Here is a 17,908-nt window from a genome sequence, read left to right on the forward strand (position 1 = left end):
CCTCTCATTTTCATTCTATGATCCAGTACAATGAATTTTACTGAATCAGTAAGATGTTAGCTAAGAATGTGGTGGAACAGACTAGCGGCTTAGCATGTCTGGTAAAACTTGACAGGTACAAAATAAGCTTCTTAGCTATTCTCTCATGTGAACAGTACCATCTGAGTTGCATACAGTCATAGTATGCAGTAATCTTTTGTTTTAGACATAAAAACCATATTCTTTTCCATTTGAGCTATCTAGTAACCCAAAGGATACTGCTGAGTTAGGCAATCCCTCCTCAGGCATGAATACAGCTGAACTAATATGGATCTTCAGAAACATCCTCTTTTATTGTAATTTCTGAGTGATGCATAGAAAATAGAATGAAGGATGTATTTTAAAAGCCAAAGCACGGTACAATCTCATTGTAAAAAATGAACTGCATGACAAAAATAGCACAAACAGTCCTTTGAACAACTTCTTACTTGACACACGCATTTGAGAGTCTTTCCAACTCAGTCTATGTTTAGGAAACTAGTAGACAAAGTGGCAGACAAATTTTACCACTTCCATTCATTACTAATACAACCACCTTTCAAAACCTTGGCTGGCATTATGAGGCTTGAGCAGCTTTGAGAGATCTCTGCAGGAAAACCCAGTAGGAAGGAAAATGAGCAAGAACAGAAGGAATAGGCAGGTGTCTAGACAGACATTCACAATCACTCTCCCTTCTGCTATCGTAGGGGACTTGCCTGTATCCCATGATTCCTGACGGACCTATCAACTGGCTGCTGTAAGTTATATCAGACGACCAAACTAATGCAGACTGATCTAATGGATTACAGAAAACTCCCCTTAAATATTTTATGCACAGGACTTGAATTAATTGCTTGCCTGAACCTGGCCTTTATTTCTGATCTCTTTCCAAGTCTGCCAACCCACATACATATTTTCGGCAGTACTAGTTAATGAAGTCACATAGGATCCTAGGAAGTAGAAATGTTGTGATAACATATATATTTTTAGCACAGTTCATTGAAAAATATGACTAATTTCAGTCTCACTGCTGGGAACAGCTGAGACACTTTCACATTTGAGCAGTCCCTGGCATGAGAGGACTGCCATAGAAGAAAGTACTAAACACAGCCACTGAAGCCATTTTAGTCAGCACAGCAAACCCTTGCCGTTACTGGAGATTTTAATACTTATTTTGAAAACACAAATAAAGTGACCATTATCTTGTTCTTTAATGAATTAACTTAACTGAAGATCTTAAAACTACTATGGCCCACAGTACCTAACACCTTAGAAAAGCATGGATCCAAAACAACTTCTCTAATTTGAACTTTTTCTGTATAAAATTGTAAGCTTTCAAGAAATGCAACAGTCACAATACAACAGTTCCCCATAACTAGCTTTGCACATGCAAAGAATGAATCCTTTGGCATCTTCTTTCCTGTTGACAGAACAGACGTCAATCTTTTAGAGTGCTGACTGTCACATTGTGCTGTTTAAGAGGCTGAAGCAAGTCCCCTTCATTTTTCTGCCCACTCTCTTCTGTGTAGATATTATGGTGTTTAATATATGAAATTACAGAGTCTGGAATGAGATACTTCACACTTAATCCTTTGCATAATGCAAGTCGTATCTGTGTGGCACTGATTTCATTCTGAATCCATTCTCTGACCAGGTGGATGTTATGCTCGAATCTCCTTAAAAGCTCCAATTCATTGATGTACTGCATCGGATCACAGCCAGCACGGCTAATGCAAACCAGACCAAACTTTTCTACTATTTCTTTAATATGTTCCTCCTTCCAGAGATTGGGTGTCTTAAATGTCTTCAAAATATCAGCTCCACAAAGCAGCTTTAACTGTGGTAGAACTGAAAACAAGCATAAATGAGGCTTTTAGGAAAGTTATTCTTAAAGATTAACTAAAATCTTTAAAAAAAAAAAAAGTTGGATCAAATATGCTAATTTCTACTATTTTACCCAAGCTTGTGAAAAATTATGAGAAATATCCTGCTTAGAATTTACACAGAGTATACAGTGCATTGCCCACTGTATAATCTTAATTCATATCTCAAGGTAAGACAAACTCAGTGGAGCAACTTTATCTCCATCTACTTTACCTCCACCTATAGTAATTCAAGGTAGAAAACTATCAAGACATATTTAAAGGCCTGTTTTTGGCTCACAAGGTACTAGGTTGTGTAGAAAAAACTTTAAGAAACTAGCATTTCCCCAATGATATCCATTCCCTGCTCAATATGGGATTGATTTTTTTTTTGTACTGAAGTTAATAGGAAAACTTGCCTTTACTTGTGAAGGAGCAGGTAGGATGTACCCAGCTGCCATTGTCATTCTTAGCAAATATATCAGTGCAGTAATATATTTGATTTGGAACACCATTTACATCCCCACTACATCAGATTTCTGACATGTTGAGGGAGGAGAAGGTAATCATATTTTTTCCAGATCAATTAAAACTGATGCTGCAGTAACAACTTGAATCAAATCTTCCATCTCAGAATTGCTTCATAAATAAAGGCCCAGACTTGAGACTGAGAGATGCTAATCATAATAAACACTTTCAAAATCAGTAAAATATAATGGAAAAATATTGTACAGAGATGCATCCACCCATACAGTGGGCAGGGGAATAATGTGCCCTTGCTCATACAATTACTAGGTAAGAAAAGGTCAGTAAAGAATAAATTAGAATTACAGCAATGTGAGTGTTCCTCCTTTTGCTTTATAATTATATAAACCAGTAATAACAACAAAAATAATAATAATAAATGAGGAAGTTCTAAGTACTGTGTTGTGCCTAGTTTGTATAAGAAATGCATGCAAAAAAGTTATTAAAAGAACACTATTAAGGTTGCAAAGTTAAGCACTCAAAAATCAGGAAATTCCTGAGTTAACATGACAGAAGGTGTTATCAGGGCATTGAAAGCATGGCAGCTTGTGCTATTTAATTCAGCCCCCTTGGGCACATGCATTGATTTAATTACATGATCACATAGTAGTTTCTCCTGATTGTGAAATGTGTGGGTCACAAAGTATATTTAAAATCCTTCCCTGACTGCAGAATTCTTCATTTACTCTTGGGATATTCCATGTTGGAGAGATAGTTAGCTATGTTAATCAGAAGTCAAGTAGAAAGCAGGGTAAATTTGCAACTTATAGACCAGAGGTGTCAAAGATCCATTTTCAGAGCCCCTTCATCTGGCCCCCAGTACTGCCCTAGGTCTGAATTCACCCACGTGCTGCATGATGTGCACTGAACCAGTCCCAGCACACTATACCCAGCCTGATTCCAGCCAGTCTGGTGGTACAGTGCCCCTTCCCCTTGCTCCACATGTGACACAGTCCTGGACTACCCCAAGGGAGAGGCACATATCCTGGACTGGCCAGAGTGAGCACCACATGCAGCACAGTTCCTACAGCACTGGATTCAGCATGCAGGGGAGAAGGAACAGGGGTCTGTGGGCCTGATTCAGCCCATAGACCAGCCCCAATCCACTCATATGGCCCATGGAACCAGGTGAGTTTGACATCTCTCATGAATGGCGGCTGGGGGAGGGCACAGCGGCAGAAGCGCAGCGGTGGTAAGTGGGGTAGCTCCCAGTGGCCAGCGGTGTCGGTGGCAGGCTGGTTAGTGGTGACTGCTCACAGGTGCCGCCGACCGTGTAAGCAGCACATTTCTGTAGGGGGTCCACCGCCATGCTCAGGGGGTGCATGTGTACCTGCATGCACCCTCTACATGGTGACCCTGACACCCCTGTTTATAGACTAACAAAAGTATATAGCACAAGAGTTCGTGGACTGAAGCTCACTTCATCAGATGCTGTGAAAGGACATGCATGAAGCAGTGTATAAGGAGAAAGAAATTTGAATACAAAAGGTAGAACGGAGGGGGAGAAAGTGAAGTGGGGGGCAGTACTGGAAGAGGCAAACAATCAAGCAATAAATCCATAGGAACAAAGGAGTTACAAAAGCTAATCTAGGTAATGGAATAAGAATCTACAGTCTCTGTTTAAACCTTACTTATCTTCCACAGACTGGTTTGTGTTTTTTGTTCCACAATTTCCCATTCAAGTCAGTTTTTAAAGGTTTGCTGCCTAAGAACAGTCACCCTCAGGTCAGTGACCGAGTGTCCAAGGAGGTTAAAAATGTTCTGCCACAGGCCTGCAGCTGTCAGATCACTGTTCATTCATTCTTTCACATAGGGATCACCCCATCCATGAATCCAGAGGCCAGGGGGTGGGGCACAGCGAGCTCCTGCAGGCAGCAGTGGTGCTGTTGATGGCAGGAGCGTGGTGGCAGCAACTGGGGAGCTCCCACAGGTGGCCACTGTGCAGTTGGCAGCAGAGGAAGGGGGGGGGAGCAGCAACTGCCTGAAGGTGCCGCCGGCAGTGTCAGCGGCACCGTTTCATAGGGGGTGCACCGCCACGCTCAGGGAGTATACGTGCACCTATGTGCACCCCCTATGTATCACCAATGACCTCATCTGTCCAATGTATACAACAGAGGGGTACTGTGAACTGATGATGGTGTATATGACATTGGGAGAGTTACAAGTGAATGAACGTTGGATGTTATAATCCATGTTATTCAGTCCAGCGATGATGTGGTAGACTGGCGTGTCAGTGACTAGGAGTTATGTAGCCTGCTGCTTGAAAAATTGTACTATGTATATACTTCGGTTAGTAGACACAGACATTAAGATCAAAAGTATTCACTGATTTTGTTGCTGAATCTGAGAGACCTACAACTTCGGTTCTCTGAGGCCCCATGTACACAGAAATGTGAGAATAACATTGTGACTTGTTCTTATCACGCCATTAACTGAAAGTGTGGCTGGGAACTCCATCAGCTGACCGGGTTCTCAGCTCCTGGGGTGCATTACACGCTGCTGTGGCAGTGAGTCCTGCAGATGATGGGGCTTGCAGCCACAGCAGCACCCCATGTTTTTCCATGGCTGCAAGCACCAAAGTTGATAAATCTTGCAACTGGGGAGTGCCCCTTGCGTAGCCATGGCTGTTAGTAGAAGTGCACCAATACATTGGTCCGATATCAGATTGGCACTGATATAAAGAAAATTGACTGGATCGGAAATAGGCTTTTTTTGCCTGATGTGGCTGATAATGTGGCTGATAAATGCCCTGTCCATGTGTGCAGCTACAATGCAACACATAGATGGAGAGGAACACAGCTCCGCAGCTTGGAGAGCTGCATCCAGCTGGTAAGTCTGTTATGGGAGAAGGGGTGTGGGGAGGGAAGGGGCATGGGGGGTGCAGACCAAGGCCCCTGTGGTGAGGCAGGGCATGGGGCACGGGATGCACAGCTGGGACAGGGCAGGGCATGGGACAGAGCCGTGGACCATTTGGGGGGTGCGGAGATGGAAGCATGGCTTCTGCCGATGTGCGCACCGTGGAAAGACGTGGGGTGTGTGCCGCTGGATCTATGTGGGGTGAGGCAGGCTGTGCTGGGCTCTTCCCGGCAAGGGCTGGTTCAGGTGTGCTTGAGGTGGGCGGCGGTGCTGGGGGGGAGGGAGGGTTAGGGGGACTACGATGAATTTGGGGTGGTTGTGTAGCAGAAAGCCCCCTTTTCCTCTTGCCTGCATTTGCTCTCCCCTCTTTGGATATGTTTCTCTTTTTCTACCTTTTCTTCCTTCCTCTCTCTTTCACTTTAAGGAATTGTGTTTTAAAATTTGTATGCGTGCATTTTGTATCTCCCTTTGTAGTTTGGTATTTTTATCTATTTGTGTGCCATGGCATTTGTAGCTTATATTTTATACTCCTCACCTTTCAACTTTCAACTAAATGTGTTTTAGTAAGTTATACATTGTAACAATGTTAACAAGGGTAGGAATCAAACTGCCCTTCCTTGTATCAGGCTGGCCCCTGAAAGAGTGAGTGAATCAGTGATTGAATGTGTAACACAGTAGCAGCAGGCAGCAATTAACACCTGGAAAGCTGCAGATCAGCCAAGGGAAGAACTCAATAGAACACAATGTAACAACCGGGAAATCTCTAAACCTCACTGATCAAGGGCTAGAAGCCCTGGCCTGAGTTAATCAATGCCGGGGACCAACTTTTGGGCTGAATATCTCCAGATCGGCTGCTCCCAGAGCCCTATTCAAAATTCATCAATGGACTCCCAAACCTGCACGTACGTGCGGACGACCCCTGGAGCTGACAGATGCCGTCCAGTAGCCACTGGGGGGGGGGGGGAGGGGAAGTCCCACGAGGGTCAATGACCCCTGGATTGGGCAAACCTGAAACCTGGGGAGTCACCAAAGTCTGCCAGGGACAGATAAAAGGCAGTGAAAAGTGACCCTCAGTGGCGCCCTCTTGATCTCGATCTCCAACTCGACCAGACCTGTCCAGCCAGAAGGACCAGCTGGCAACCCCCTTCTGGAGCATAACACCACGCTGAAAGAAGCCTCGACTGGCCATCGACGGCAGACTCCAGCGCTTGTAGGATAGGTATACCTGACTCTGTAGCCTGCTACTGTGTGTGCGTGTGTGTGTGTGGGGACCAGCCCCAAGGTTTATGATTACAGTGTTTCAATCTGCCTAATAAACTAGAATTTTAAGGATCCGAGTTGGACATTTGTAGCCAACAGTTGCAGCCCCGGCCCCCCCACACCCACCCAGAGTCCCCCTGCCAGTGCCACCTCTGCCTGCCCCATGCACAGCCTGGCCCAGCCCCTGCCCGCAGATCCCCCACCCAGACCGGCAGGCACACGCCCCCCCCATGCCTTCCTGGTGTGTGCGCAGCAGCGGGAGCTGCCCCCCCATTCCCGCTGAATGAGTCACATCTCTGTTGGGTGCCCTGGCCCTCCCCAGCTGGGCAGCACCTACCCCACCCCAACTCCCTCCTTCACCGCAAGGGACTATCTGCCCCTGCCCCCACGCCTCTTCCCTCCCCTTCCACCACAACAGACTTATCAGCTGGACACTGCTCTTCAAGCTGCTGGGCTGCATATCATTAATCGAATCGGTACTGGCCGATAAGCCTCCTTAAAAATTGTTTATTGGTGCACCCCTAGCTCCGAGCCTCCTTAGTTGCGGGATTCGCAGCCATGGGAATCTGCTATTTGCAAGTGCAGGAGGAGCCTGGGATAATGATCCTAGGTTCCCCCTGCACTGGAAATAAGGCATGATTGGATCTGATGCTGGATCCCACAAACACATCTTCTGCCCCTCTCCCTCCATCCCCACAAGCACTCAAAAGGAGAATGCTTGGCAGTACTGCTGCCTGTTTCTTTAGGACTTGGACCCATGTCTCAATGTGCTCCAGCTAATCAAAACCAGTTTGCAAGAAGGACAAACTCCTGCCATTTATAAATATAATTTTAAAATTCCTACGTTTCTGACCAGGTCGTTCATAACAGTATCCATAAGGGGCCTCAGAACAGGTGTCAGTGGACAGAATTTTATTTGGGCTGTTCCCAAAAACCGAGAATAGGCTGCAGAAGCTAAGGTTAAAATGAATTATTTCCATAATAGATCCAAATAGGCAGGGTCCACTTCAGACAACAGATTTCAGAGACAGGCCTTCCTCAGAGGAAACCTGGCAGCTGATAGGCAAATACTTTGACAGGCACTATGTAAACAATTAAGAACGTATCATTTGTAATGTGTTAAATGCTTGCTTTTCTGTCTGATAGGTTTTTTTTTAGGGTGTCACTATTTCAGATTCTGTCAGGATGACGGATGGCATGAAGGCAGGGGAAGTTTTTATGAGTTGGGTTAAACATCCTTGACCCTGATGGTATTGCAACTTTGTCATTCAGGATAAATGTAAAAATCAATTGAACTCCTTTATAGAGCAATAGGGACTTCTACCAAGCTCAAAGCAGCATGCATGATTGGAGTAGTAGCTAGACATGTGGCTCAAGGGGAAGTCCTGCTGTAACCTGAAACTGAAGGACAGTGGAATTGCTGGATTTAGAGCAGTGTATCTCTGTATGCGAAGGCGAAGCAGTGAGAAACCCTACAAAGATGCAAACAAAAGAAGCAGAAAACAGAGCAGGTCTGAGGAAAAAACCTAGGGCATGCTTTGGAGACTCAGTTGTGACTGTCAGGCTAAGTACAGACAGTCAAAAAGCCCAAGGCGGAATCAATTCCATTGCAGGTTAGTCTAAACTGCGTAGACTGACCCAATAAGCAAGTGAACAGACATTCACTTTTGAGTCAAGAAATGTAGCCGAATGCCTGCAGTAGCCCAGGACAGAAGCCAGGAGGCACTAGAGCATGCCTTCTTGCTCAGCTGGAGCAGACAGCTCGGATCAAGGCTATCTCCGTTACCGTGCGAGGCGGAGTTTGCAGGGGAGGTACAAAGCATCCTGGTATACTAGGTGACTGTGAGTTAACTTGAATCTGGAGGGGATCTGGGATAGAAGTTCAGTAAATCAATTTAACCTAAATCAGTTAAGTCTGACACTATACCCACGCTGATTTATCTTAAATCTGTTTTAACTATTTTGAAAGTGGTTCATGTGCACTGAACTCATTTTAGATTAGATTTGAACTGGTTTCTGACTAGTTATACTGGTTTATGTGTAATTTCTATCCCTAGGCTCAGGCTCGGACCTGCAAGCAAAAAAAAATCACTTGTGCGAATCCTCCAATTTTCAGGTAAATAGGACTTTTTACATTCACTGTAAAGACAGGGCTACTTGAGAAAAACGTCTGGCTCTATCATGCGCTTCTAATTGAACCAACTGCCAGGATCCCAAATTTTCTTTAATTGCTTAGGTCAGAAAGGGGCAACTGTTGCATATCATTTTAATAGCATATTTAATAAATTTTATGGATATCCTATTGTGCTAGTCATTCTAAAGCAGCAACATTTTTCTCTTTAAAACATTGCTGATCACTTTTCTTAAAAAGAAAAATAAGGCAGAAATTTTACTGTGTCCCAGGCTTTATTAGATATAATATAACAGCAGGAGACCTTTTATAGCTTTAGATGGCTATCTTACTTTGAATGTACTTCCAATGTACTTTGACAGATTGCTTTAAACAACCAAGTTTACCACAAGTTCAAGCTCCAGACAACACATAATCCATCATGAGAAATGAAAAATCCAAATAGCTAAGGCATTTTTAAAAAGAGGAAGCATACCCTGGACTAGAGTCCAAATTTATTAACAAATCACAGGTTTTACAGAAAGCCTGCCACTAAAACCAACACAGTTGTTCTGCCTAAAGACAATCAAGAAAAAAAATGTCTTTGGACTTTTCTAGGGCGCCCTGCTAAATAATGACCTACAGTGTCCAAAATTGATAACAGATCTAAAGCCAAAATCTTCACGCTACTGCTCCAGTTTTTGATGAGTACAACAGTTTTTATTTCTCGCCATGTCTCTAAACCAAAAGCAAGATGGGAAAAATACTGGTAAATGTTTGATTGGTGAGTCTGAGTCAATAATGGTAGACAGAAATGAACTGCAATATTCTGCAATGTCATTCTGGGAAGAAGGAGAGGGAGAAACAACCATTAATACAAAGAAGGTATCTAGATTTAGGAACCAGGAAGGTCTAATTAAGAGAGGCTGCTGCTAGACTAAGCCAGGTAAAAGCATTTGAAAAGTGACAACAAAGATATTCATGTAAGGCAACACAGAAACTTGAAATACAGGAATTCAATTTCAAATGAAACAAAGCACAAGTGTCTCCTATCCATAGGAAAAGAAATACCATGTGCAAAACTAAATTCAGTGACTGCAGCAGGATTGCAAAACCCCATTAAAACATCACATGAGTGATTGAGGGGAGTAGTAAAGTGACATCAGATACTGTAAATAATGTGGAAGTCATTTTAAAGCAAACAATTTAGAGAAAGCTAGAGCTGTTAGAGTATTACTGCACTGAATATATCAACTTCTCTGTACATCATAATCAAATTTTGACATCAAAAAAACCTCTGACCAAGAGATTGGATTTGGCTGTGGAAGAACTGTAAGACCATCAGGGTTTTCCCAGGCTACTATGGGTCACAAGCTATAACAGGCCTTGAGAATAATACACGCTCTGAAAGAATAATACACGCTCAGCTAGGTTTTAGCTAGCTGGTAAGCTGAGGGACTGTGATGCACAGGATTTGAACACTGAAAAGGGGAATGCAGAATCTAAAGGGAAGCTTTTCTTCTTTTCGCTACTGCCAGGATGAAGAACAATTAATAAAATTGCAGCCATTTGGCCTAAAATCTAAATGGCTGTGCTTGTATATTGCAAACAACAGGGGCCAGTCATATCAGGTAAGGAGGTGACTAATGTGGAACCTAATTATGGTAACTAAAGTGGTACAAAAAACCTAGGTTTTACTTTGTATACATTTTGCAGAAAAAAACATTATTTTATAGAATTTGCTTTTTTATTTTTGCACTATATAAAATTAAATATAGGAGTTATACTTAACATTATATTTTACCAACTATCCTGATTACTGATCCTTGTTTTTGTTTTTTTGAAAGGTGGTAAAAATGTCCAAATTGAACAGATTTTTCTGCTACCTGGACTTTTTCTATGCTTACAATGGCTTGCCCTAAAAATTCAGCATTTCCCAATAGTGCTTTTCTGAGGGTTACTGAGATATTGCCATGATTCTTTATTCTATGCTGGTATCTGTTAAAAAATGTTGGTGTTGTAGTAGCAATGGTCAAGGGTCCCATTATGTTCCATTCCCCTTGTACCATTTTTATGGCACAAAACAAGTAGAAACTGCCCACATCTACTCAGGAAGTATACAATCCGTACCAAATCCCCAGCCACAACATAGTGTAAGGGGCAGAGAAAATGAGTGACCAGACAAGACCTTGCTTTCACTATCCTCAGCCATGAGATGGTTCCTTCGGGAGGGTTGCCAACTGGCATAGATTTGAGAAAGCCCCAAAACTCTGAACTTCATTTGTGGCTGTGTTAAGAAAGCAGCCCTACTGTGCTGAACCAAGAAGAGTTTGGCTGCAGAAGAGAGTCTGGCATGTTGAAGTTTGTCAAAAATGAAACACTTCATGGAGTGGTGATTAAAAACAAGATAACTTCAAATATGGAAAATGGCTGCCAAAAGATGTTCCTATACAATGGAAAATTAAAGCCCCACGGGCTAGGTAAGAAAAGTATTGTCAAGGGATGGAAGTGATAACCAGGAAGTTGTGAATCTTGCCATGTGGAGTTAATGGCTATCTGAGTAAGTAAAAATGATTCAAATTTAAAGTTAGATAAAGTATATCAGGGAGCTCTGGGAAGCATCTCAGGGAGCTCTTGGAAGCATGAAATGTCATCTGGAAGAGCCAAATATTTATTCAATTCTAAAATAGGAATGATGAGTTCATTTAACTATGCTACACAAACTGAGAAGGATGCAAATTTAGTACATAGCTCAAGAGGTAGATACATCGTGACTTTTTTTCTGTGTAATGTACAAAATTTAACTCAACCCTGTAGGGCACCACCTTTTGGAGGTGAGAAGTATTAAAATTCCTATGCAACTATGAGAAAATTTAATGCAAGGGAGGGGAGATTACAGTGTTTTGGGAAGGGGAAAAAATCCTATCAAATTTGGTAGTATGCCAACAAACCATGCCATTAGGGAGTATAATCATGAAATAGAAAATCTGCAAGTATAGGATATTCCAATATGCCTACAATATTTCTTTTGTTCTTAATGTCAATGTTATTACACTCTCAGTTGGAAAATACTAATCCTCTATTAATGGTCATATGTTTAATCTATTACAGGAGTACCACTTTCTGAACCTCTCTTGCCTATTAACACTGAACAACTAGAAGTCATTTTTATATTCGTCACTGTTTTAAACCATTCTTTGTATTCTCATCCTTACCTGGCACAGTTAACAAGAAAGTAACTTATGCTTTGGGTATAGCTTTGAGGGACATTTATTTCATAAAGGCTAATCAGAAATTACAAACCAAGAATGTATAAAGCCAGCCCAAAGGGGAATCACATTTTATTTCAGTGCCAGTCACTTTAATCCAAGTTGCAGCTGCAGTACTACTAGCAATCTGGCTAGTTTTTCTAGCAGATAACTCTACCCATCAAAATATTGCTCCTCTGTTCAACCTTCCAATCCCAATTAGGTTAGTCTGGTAATGGTAAAGTGTCTACACTACCCAACAAGGAGCACTGTTTACAATAATGAACAAACCTGTGTGCTGCAAAGAAAGGGAATCAGCAGTAGCTCTTTGTACACGGCTATTGTTTCTCATGAGTCCCTTCCTGAAATCAAGCGGCCCAAGGGATTCATTGTAATGGTACCTGTGTAAAATAAATAAATAAATAAATAAATAAAAAAGGCTTCTCTGTAAAGTAATCCTTTTAGAGATATACAAAGTGATTATCTAGTGCATTTGGCTTCGAGAAAACAATCTGCTTTTATGCACTTTGGATTTAATAAGCCATGTTAAGAATTCACCATATTCATGCTCTACCCTCTATAAGATTACTATCAGCAACAGTTAACACTCTTGCCAAGTCACAAACACTTTGTGCACTGGCATATCATTTGTAAATTACCTTTGAAAAAGCCTCTTTATTAGTTGTGTTGGTGCTAGTAGCACTCTATATTTTAAAGCATCACTTGAGATTTACTAAAAGCAGGATTAAAATCTATTTCATGCTTTAATCGTTGCATTTACTTTCTGGATTAAATATAACTTCTCAGAGGACCCAGACATTTCAATAATGTGTTTTTTAAAATATTCAGTCTTGGAAACGAGATGTCTCCAAAGTTTACTCTCCAAAAGTCTGCTTTTGCCTTTCCTTTACTTAAGGGACCACAGTCCAGATAAAGTCCAAGTACACAATTCTCTTCAGATTTCAGACATTGATACTTTTCAGATTTTACTGCATCTAGATAGACCATCATAGGTGCCAGCATTCACCAGTAACTTCCAGTCTCCATCACTGCTTCACCAGTCGTCCTCCCTTGGCTCCCTCCATGGTTCCTGGCAACAGGCCTTCATGGTTATGTGCTTCCTGCTACCAGTCTCCCTGCAACTGGATTATCCTCAGTAGTAGTAATCCAAGTCCAAATGCACTGACTTAAATCTGACATACTCACAGTGAGTTTGCACCAAAAATTGCTTTTATAGAGCTGTAGACCTCTGTTCCCTAATATCTTTGCCAGTCAGTATCCTCTTCTCCACTACATCCCCAGTGCTTTCCCAAACAGGAGGGATAGTGTCTTAGACAGTTGGCTGAGAAGGCAGATTACTCATCAAGTAAAACTTAGTTGTTGATGCTATACAGAGACCTCTTTTGTTTCCCTGTTGGATGGGGAAAGCCTTAATGTGCACCTATATATGTGCCAGAAGTCTGCTCCAATGTGTGCTAATTAGCATGTCAGAGCAGGCTCAATTAATTGAGTCGGCTGGAGTGTGGTACTTAACACAATCTAGCAGCCTTCGTGTGACATCTATTCAGCATCCCTGCACTTCAAAATGGCTGCAGGGGTGCTTGAACTACAGCTCATTGAACATTGAAATGTTGTGAATGGCAAAAACTACTTTTAGCACATCAGACAACTGGGGAGAGGGACTGTGTTAGTTGAAAGCTGGGGAGCCAAAGGAAGCTCTGTGACCCAGATGTCCATGCCCTTATCTTATGTAATCATTGGGATATCTCTGTAATCATTGGGAACCTATACACATGCTCGGGGGCAGGGAGGGTGCTTTAATTTAATTAAAGTCCTTGCAGAGTCACATGTATCAGCATCCCTGCCCCCACTTCAAAATGGTGGTGGGACAGTTGAACTAAAGTTTGTTGAACAAGCACTTTAATCAGAGTGGTTCATAGAGCCTTTCTAATTAAAGCACCGTCTCCTCCACCCCAGAGCACATGTATAGATACCCAATGATTATAGAGAAGATAAGGGCATAGACAGCTGGGTCACAGAGCTTTCCTTTGGCCTCTTAGCTTTCAATTAACTCTCTCCCCCTCCCCAATTGTCTGACGTGCCAAAAGTAGTTTTTGCCATTCACAACATTTTAATAAAGCCGCAGATAGAACATTTCTGGTGGGAGGTAGGGAACTGCCTTCATTGTTTAGAGTCTTTTATCACTCTAGCTGTAGTTTTTGCCTCCTTTCCCTTATTTCTTTCTCTGTTCCCTAACCCTTGGTTTTAGACCTCCCTCTAGCACAAGTACTGCTACCACATTATAGCTGTGAACATGGCAACAACTACCAGTGACAATCTGATCTCAGTGCACCAATGAGAAAATATTCACAGAAAATAAGTAAAGCACTTGCAGAGCTTCAAATGGTTTGTTGATTAGGCAGATATACATTCTTGGTGAACTCTGAAACCTCTGTATATTGCATAAGGAACTGAGGACTGTTTTCACTTTGATTGTTAATGTGCGGAATTTTGTGGCTCAAAATAAAACCCTGGAAATTTTACAAGTACATTTCTAATAAGTTCTGTTGGTATTTTACAATACACTTAAAAATCAATCCACTTTTCTATAAAGTGTGGCAACATAGCTTGTCAGGCAGGTGTCAATCCACAGTATAAATCTATAACATAGTGCTTCTTGGGTTTTGCTTCCACAATAAGATTTCTTTGCAGGCCCCCATAGGGCTTGTGTATTACAAAATACTGTGTCTGTACAGAACATTTAAATGCTCTTAGTTTTTCATTTAGAAAACAACATAGATTATAATCTGATAATTTCTCAAGATTCTTATGCCTAACACTAGGTAAATAAAAATGTACACACACTATGGTATATGGTTGGATAACTAGACAGGATTATTATGTATTCAACCTCCAAGAAGGGAAAATATGTTTCCTGTAATTACCAGGACAACTTGTTGTGGCTTCTCTTGATCATCTTTCACTATAAAGCTGATTTCACTGTCCTAAATTAAATTGTGGTAGACCTGTACTCCAGACAACACTGAGTCATATAAGGGGTGAATGTAGTTCAGTGTGTTCACGAGCACAGACTAATAGTCAGATATAATTAACTAATTATCCAAATAAGTCATGCTTGTCCCCTGACTCATGGGCCACATCCACACACAAAGGCATGTGTGGTTTATGGCACCACAAACTGCAAGCATTGAATGTTAAAACGTGTACCACGCTGGTAATTTGCAGTGCAGTGTCAAAATTGCTACTGGGATTTCCCAGGAGCAAAAATAAAAAAATGCTGGAAAAATGCAGTGCAGAGTATGTGTAAAAAGTGTGTGCCAGGAAGAAAAGAGGCCTGGTCCTTCAGTGTGATGTTCTGGCTGCTGGCCAGGTGTCTCTATTGCTTTGTTTGTGCCTCTGCTGCTACAGTATGTTATGTGGCATACTGAGAGCAAACAGAAGTGCAGCAGGGCTCACAGCTGCCTGCTTCTGAGCCTGCTGGGCATTCAGGGCCTGGCATCCGCAGAGGCACCCAGAGCCAGCAGGGCTCCTTAAAGCTGGGCACTTGGGGCAGCCATACCACTGCTCCAGAAGCCCAGCCACTGAGGCCTGGGCCTGAGCTACCAGCCCCAGGACCTCTGTATGAGGGCTACCTAGGTCACAACTGCAGGCACCACTGAACATCAGGAGGCACCAGTGTCCACTCTGGGCAGCATGAGTGACTGTGGTGATGCAGATGGGGGGGACCCAGTCACAAGAGTCTGCCCAGGGACCTGGCTGGTGGCCCGAGGTTACTGACCTCCTGGCCATTTGGGGCCAGAAGGCTACACTGCAGCAGTCTGCCCAGGGACACTGGAATAAACATGTTTACTAGGCAATTGCTGCACAGATGGCCAAACAGGGGCATGCCAAAACGTGGCAGCAGTACCAGAGCAAGGCCAAGGTACTGCACAGGTAATTTCATGCTGTGAGCAATGCCAACCAGGAGGCAGGGCAGTCTACCATGGCCCACTGTCAGGAGCTGGCCAGAATCCTTGGCCCTACAGCCACAGCCCCCGCCCCCCTCTCCGCTACTCCTTCACCACCAGGGGAGGAGCAGAGCCTGGAGCAACCAGCCCTGTGACCTGGCTGGAGTCCCCAGAGGCAGGGTCCTCCTGGAGGCCTGCAACAGCACCGCCACCCAGTTGCCAGTCAGGCTCGAGGTGACACCAGAGCACCAGCTCTGCCAGCTCCTGCCTGACACCAGTGGTAGCGGAGAGGAGGCTGAGTAACAGGCCGGGGTATCGCATATATTAATGGAGGCCACATCCTGGCAGCCTCACTGCCAGGCCTCAAGGCCTCATCCTCATTTGAGGCCAGGTCCAGCTATGGCTCTGATTTCCTGCCCCCCAGGTTCCCTCCTCCCTGTGTCTCCTTTCCTGGTGCCATACTCCAGCTAACAGGCCTGCAGATGGGTGGTGATGGCCTCACATGCTCTGGCTCTTGTGTACTGCCATGGGGGGGGGGGAGTGGTCCTCATCTACAACAATGTTTCTGGCTGGCCAGCTCTACTGCTACTGTCACTGGATGCACCGTGATACATGCATGGCTGGATGCAGCTGTGGTACTGCAAGGCCGAGGGGGTGGATGCTGTGGTGGGCAGAGTACAGGGGCCACTCTAGGTCAGGGCTGCTGCAGCAGTCCAGCTGGCACAAGGGGCTAGCATCCCCAAACACCAACGCGTCCGGCTTGAGAAGCTCCTGAGGGAAAGTAGCCATGAGCTGCTCACCAAACCACCAGTTGTTACTGCTGGGGCTAACACAGGTGCTAGCCCCAGCCTCCAGCTCTCCCTTGCTGAAGAGCTGGGAGGAGCTGGGCAAGGGTGGTTTGCCCAAAGTAGCACAATTTGTTCTGCGGTTAAGTGTACATTCAGGCATATGCGTCTATACACAAATTATTGGCACAAATTTGTGCTGCTACTATTTGTGCTGCTTCAAGCCCATGTCCCTGCATGTGTGGATGCAGTCATGGTGTACAAGGAACCTATGGCACTTCTGTGCAGAATCCTAAACTCACAAAGAACAAATCTCATTTTTCTGCATTGCAATGAATGCTACTTACCTCAGAATTTATTTCACAACTAAAAGTAGGTAGCAATTCACAGAAAATGCATTTACTTGGATCCACATCTAGCAAAGTGCACAGAATTTAGTAGTTCAGAGAGGGAGAGAGGAATACGTTTTATTACTCTTTTTAAGTATACCGAGCAATGTAAAGCTGCTGAAGCCTTTGTGCAGCACAGAAGTCAGGGGGCTATTTCATCAAAACAAATCCATAATAAAGAAAAAATATGATCAAGAATTTACTTTTTTGAACTTCTAAATCCCTATGCAAAAGTTTCAGGGACACAGCCCAGAAAAACTCAGGGAAGTCTAAATTACTTGCCAAACATCAGCATATGTAAATTAGAGAAATAAAAATAAATATTAAATATATTAAATTTAAATTTTTATTTCCTACTACTTTTAATTAGGGGGAGAGAAAAAAGATTTCACCAAAAAGTCTGTAACCTTTGCCAAATTTAAAAACTAAATATGATCAGATCTATCTATAACTGACAACTAACAATATTGCCACAAGGATCTCTCCTTAAAATTCAGGCTTGCCACATCTATTGGGAAACTTATGCAGTATCTACAGCTTCTGATGAAAAGTGACAATTTAATCAGGTTAAGAAAAAAACAATATAATATCAAGAGCCTTTTATGTGCCCCTTTATACCACACAGTATACCAGCATAGTAAAATATGTAGTTCAAAATATTGATGAGAAGAAACATCACAGTACAATAATGCTGTGCCTTTTTTTGACCTGTACCTTCATTATATTAGAATACCTTTCAGTTTGCTTCTGGAACTCTAGAAAGATTTTCAGTAGGGAAAGCAAGCACTTTTTCATTTAGTGATCAGGATAATAATACAAAATGCAACAGGATAATAGTATAGGTCATATGTAAACTGATGCAGCTTTATTATTATTGGGCACGTTTG

At 42.9% G+C, this 17,908-nt stretch overlaps 1 protein-coding gene across 6 annotated transcripts in view; it reads right to left on the reverse strand.

Annotated features, from left to right (window-relative positions):
- Positions 1-309: 309 nt before the first annotated feature.
- The window catches only part of NMNAT3 (nicotinamide nucleotide adenylyltransferase 3), a 72,618-nt gene continuing 55,019 nt past the window's right edge, over positions 310-17,908 (reverse strand). For all 6 annotated transcript variants that reach the window (XM_019478720.2, XM_059730927.1, XM_014602905.3 and 3 more), the window contains 2 exons: positions 12,171-12,280; positions 310-1,866 (listed from right to left, as the gene is read on the reverse strand). In XM_019478720.2, coding sequence (XP_019334265.1) covers positions 1,457-1,866; positions 12,171-12,280 — 520 coding nt within the window. In that variant the 3' untranslated portion in view covers positions 310-1,456. The remainder of the gene's footprint in view (positions 1,867-12,170; positions 12,281-17,908) is intronic.

Source organism: Alligator mississippiensis, chromosome 7 (genome assembly GCF_030867095.1).
Source record: "Alligator mississippiensis isolate rAllMis1 chromosome 7, rAllMis1, whole genome shotgun sequence".
Taxonomy (NCBI): domain Eukaryota; kingdom Metazoa; phylum Chordata; order Crocodylia; family Alligatoridae; genus Alligator; species Alligator mississippiensis.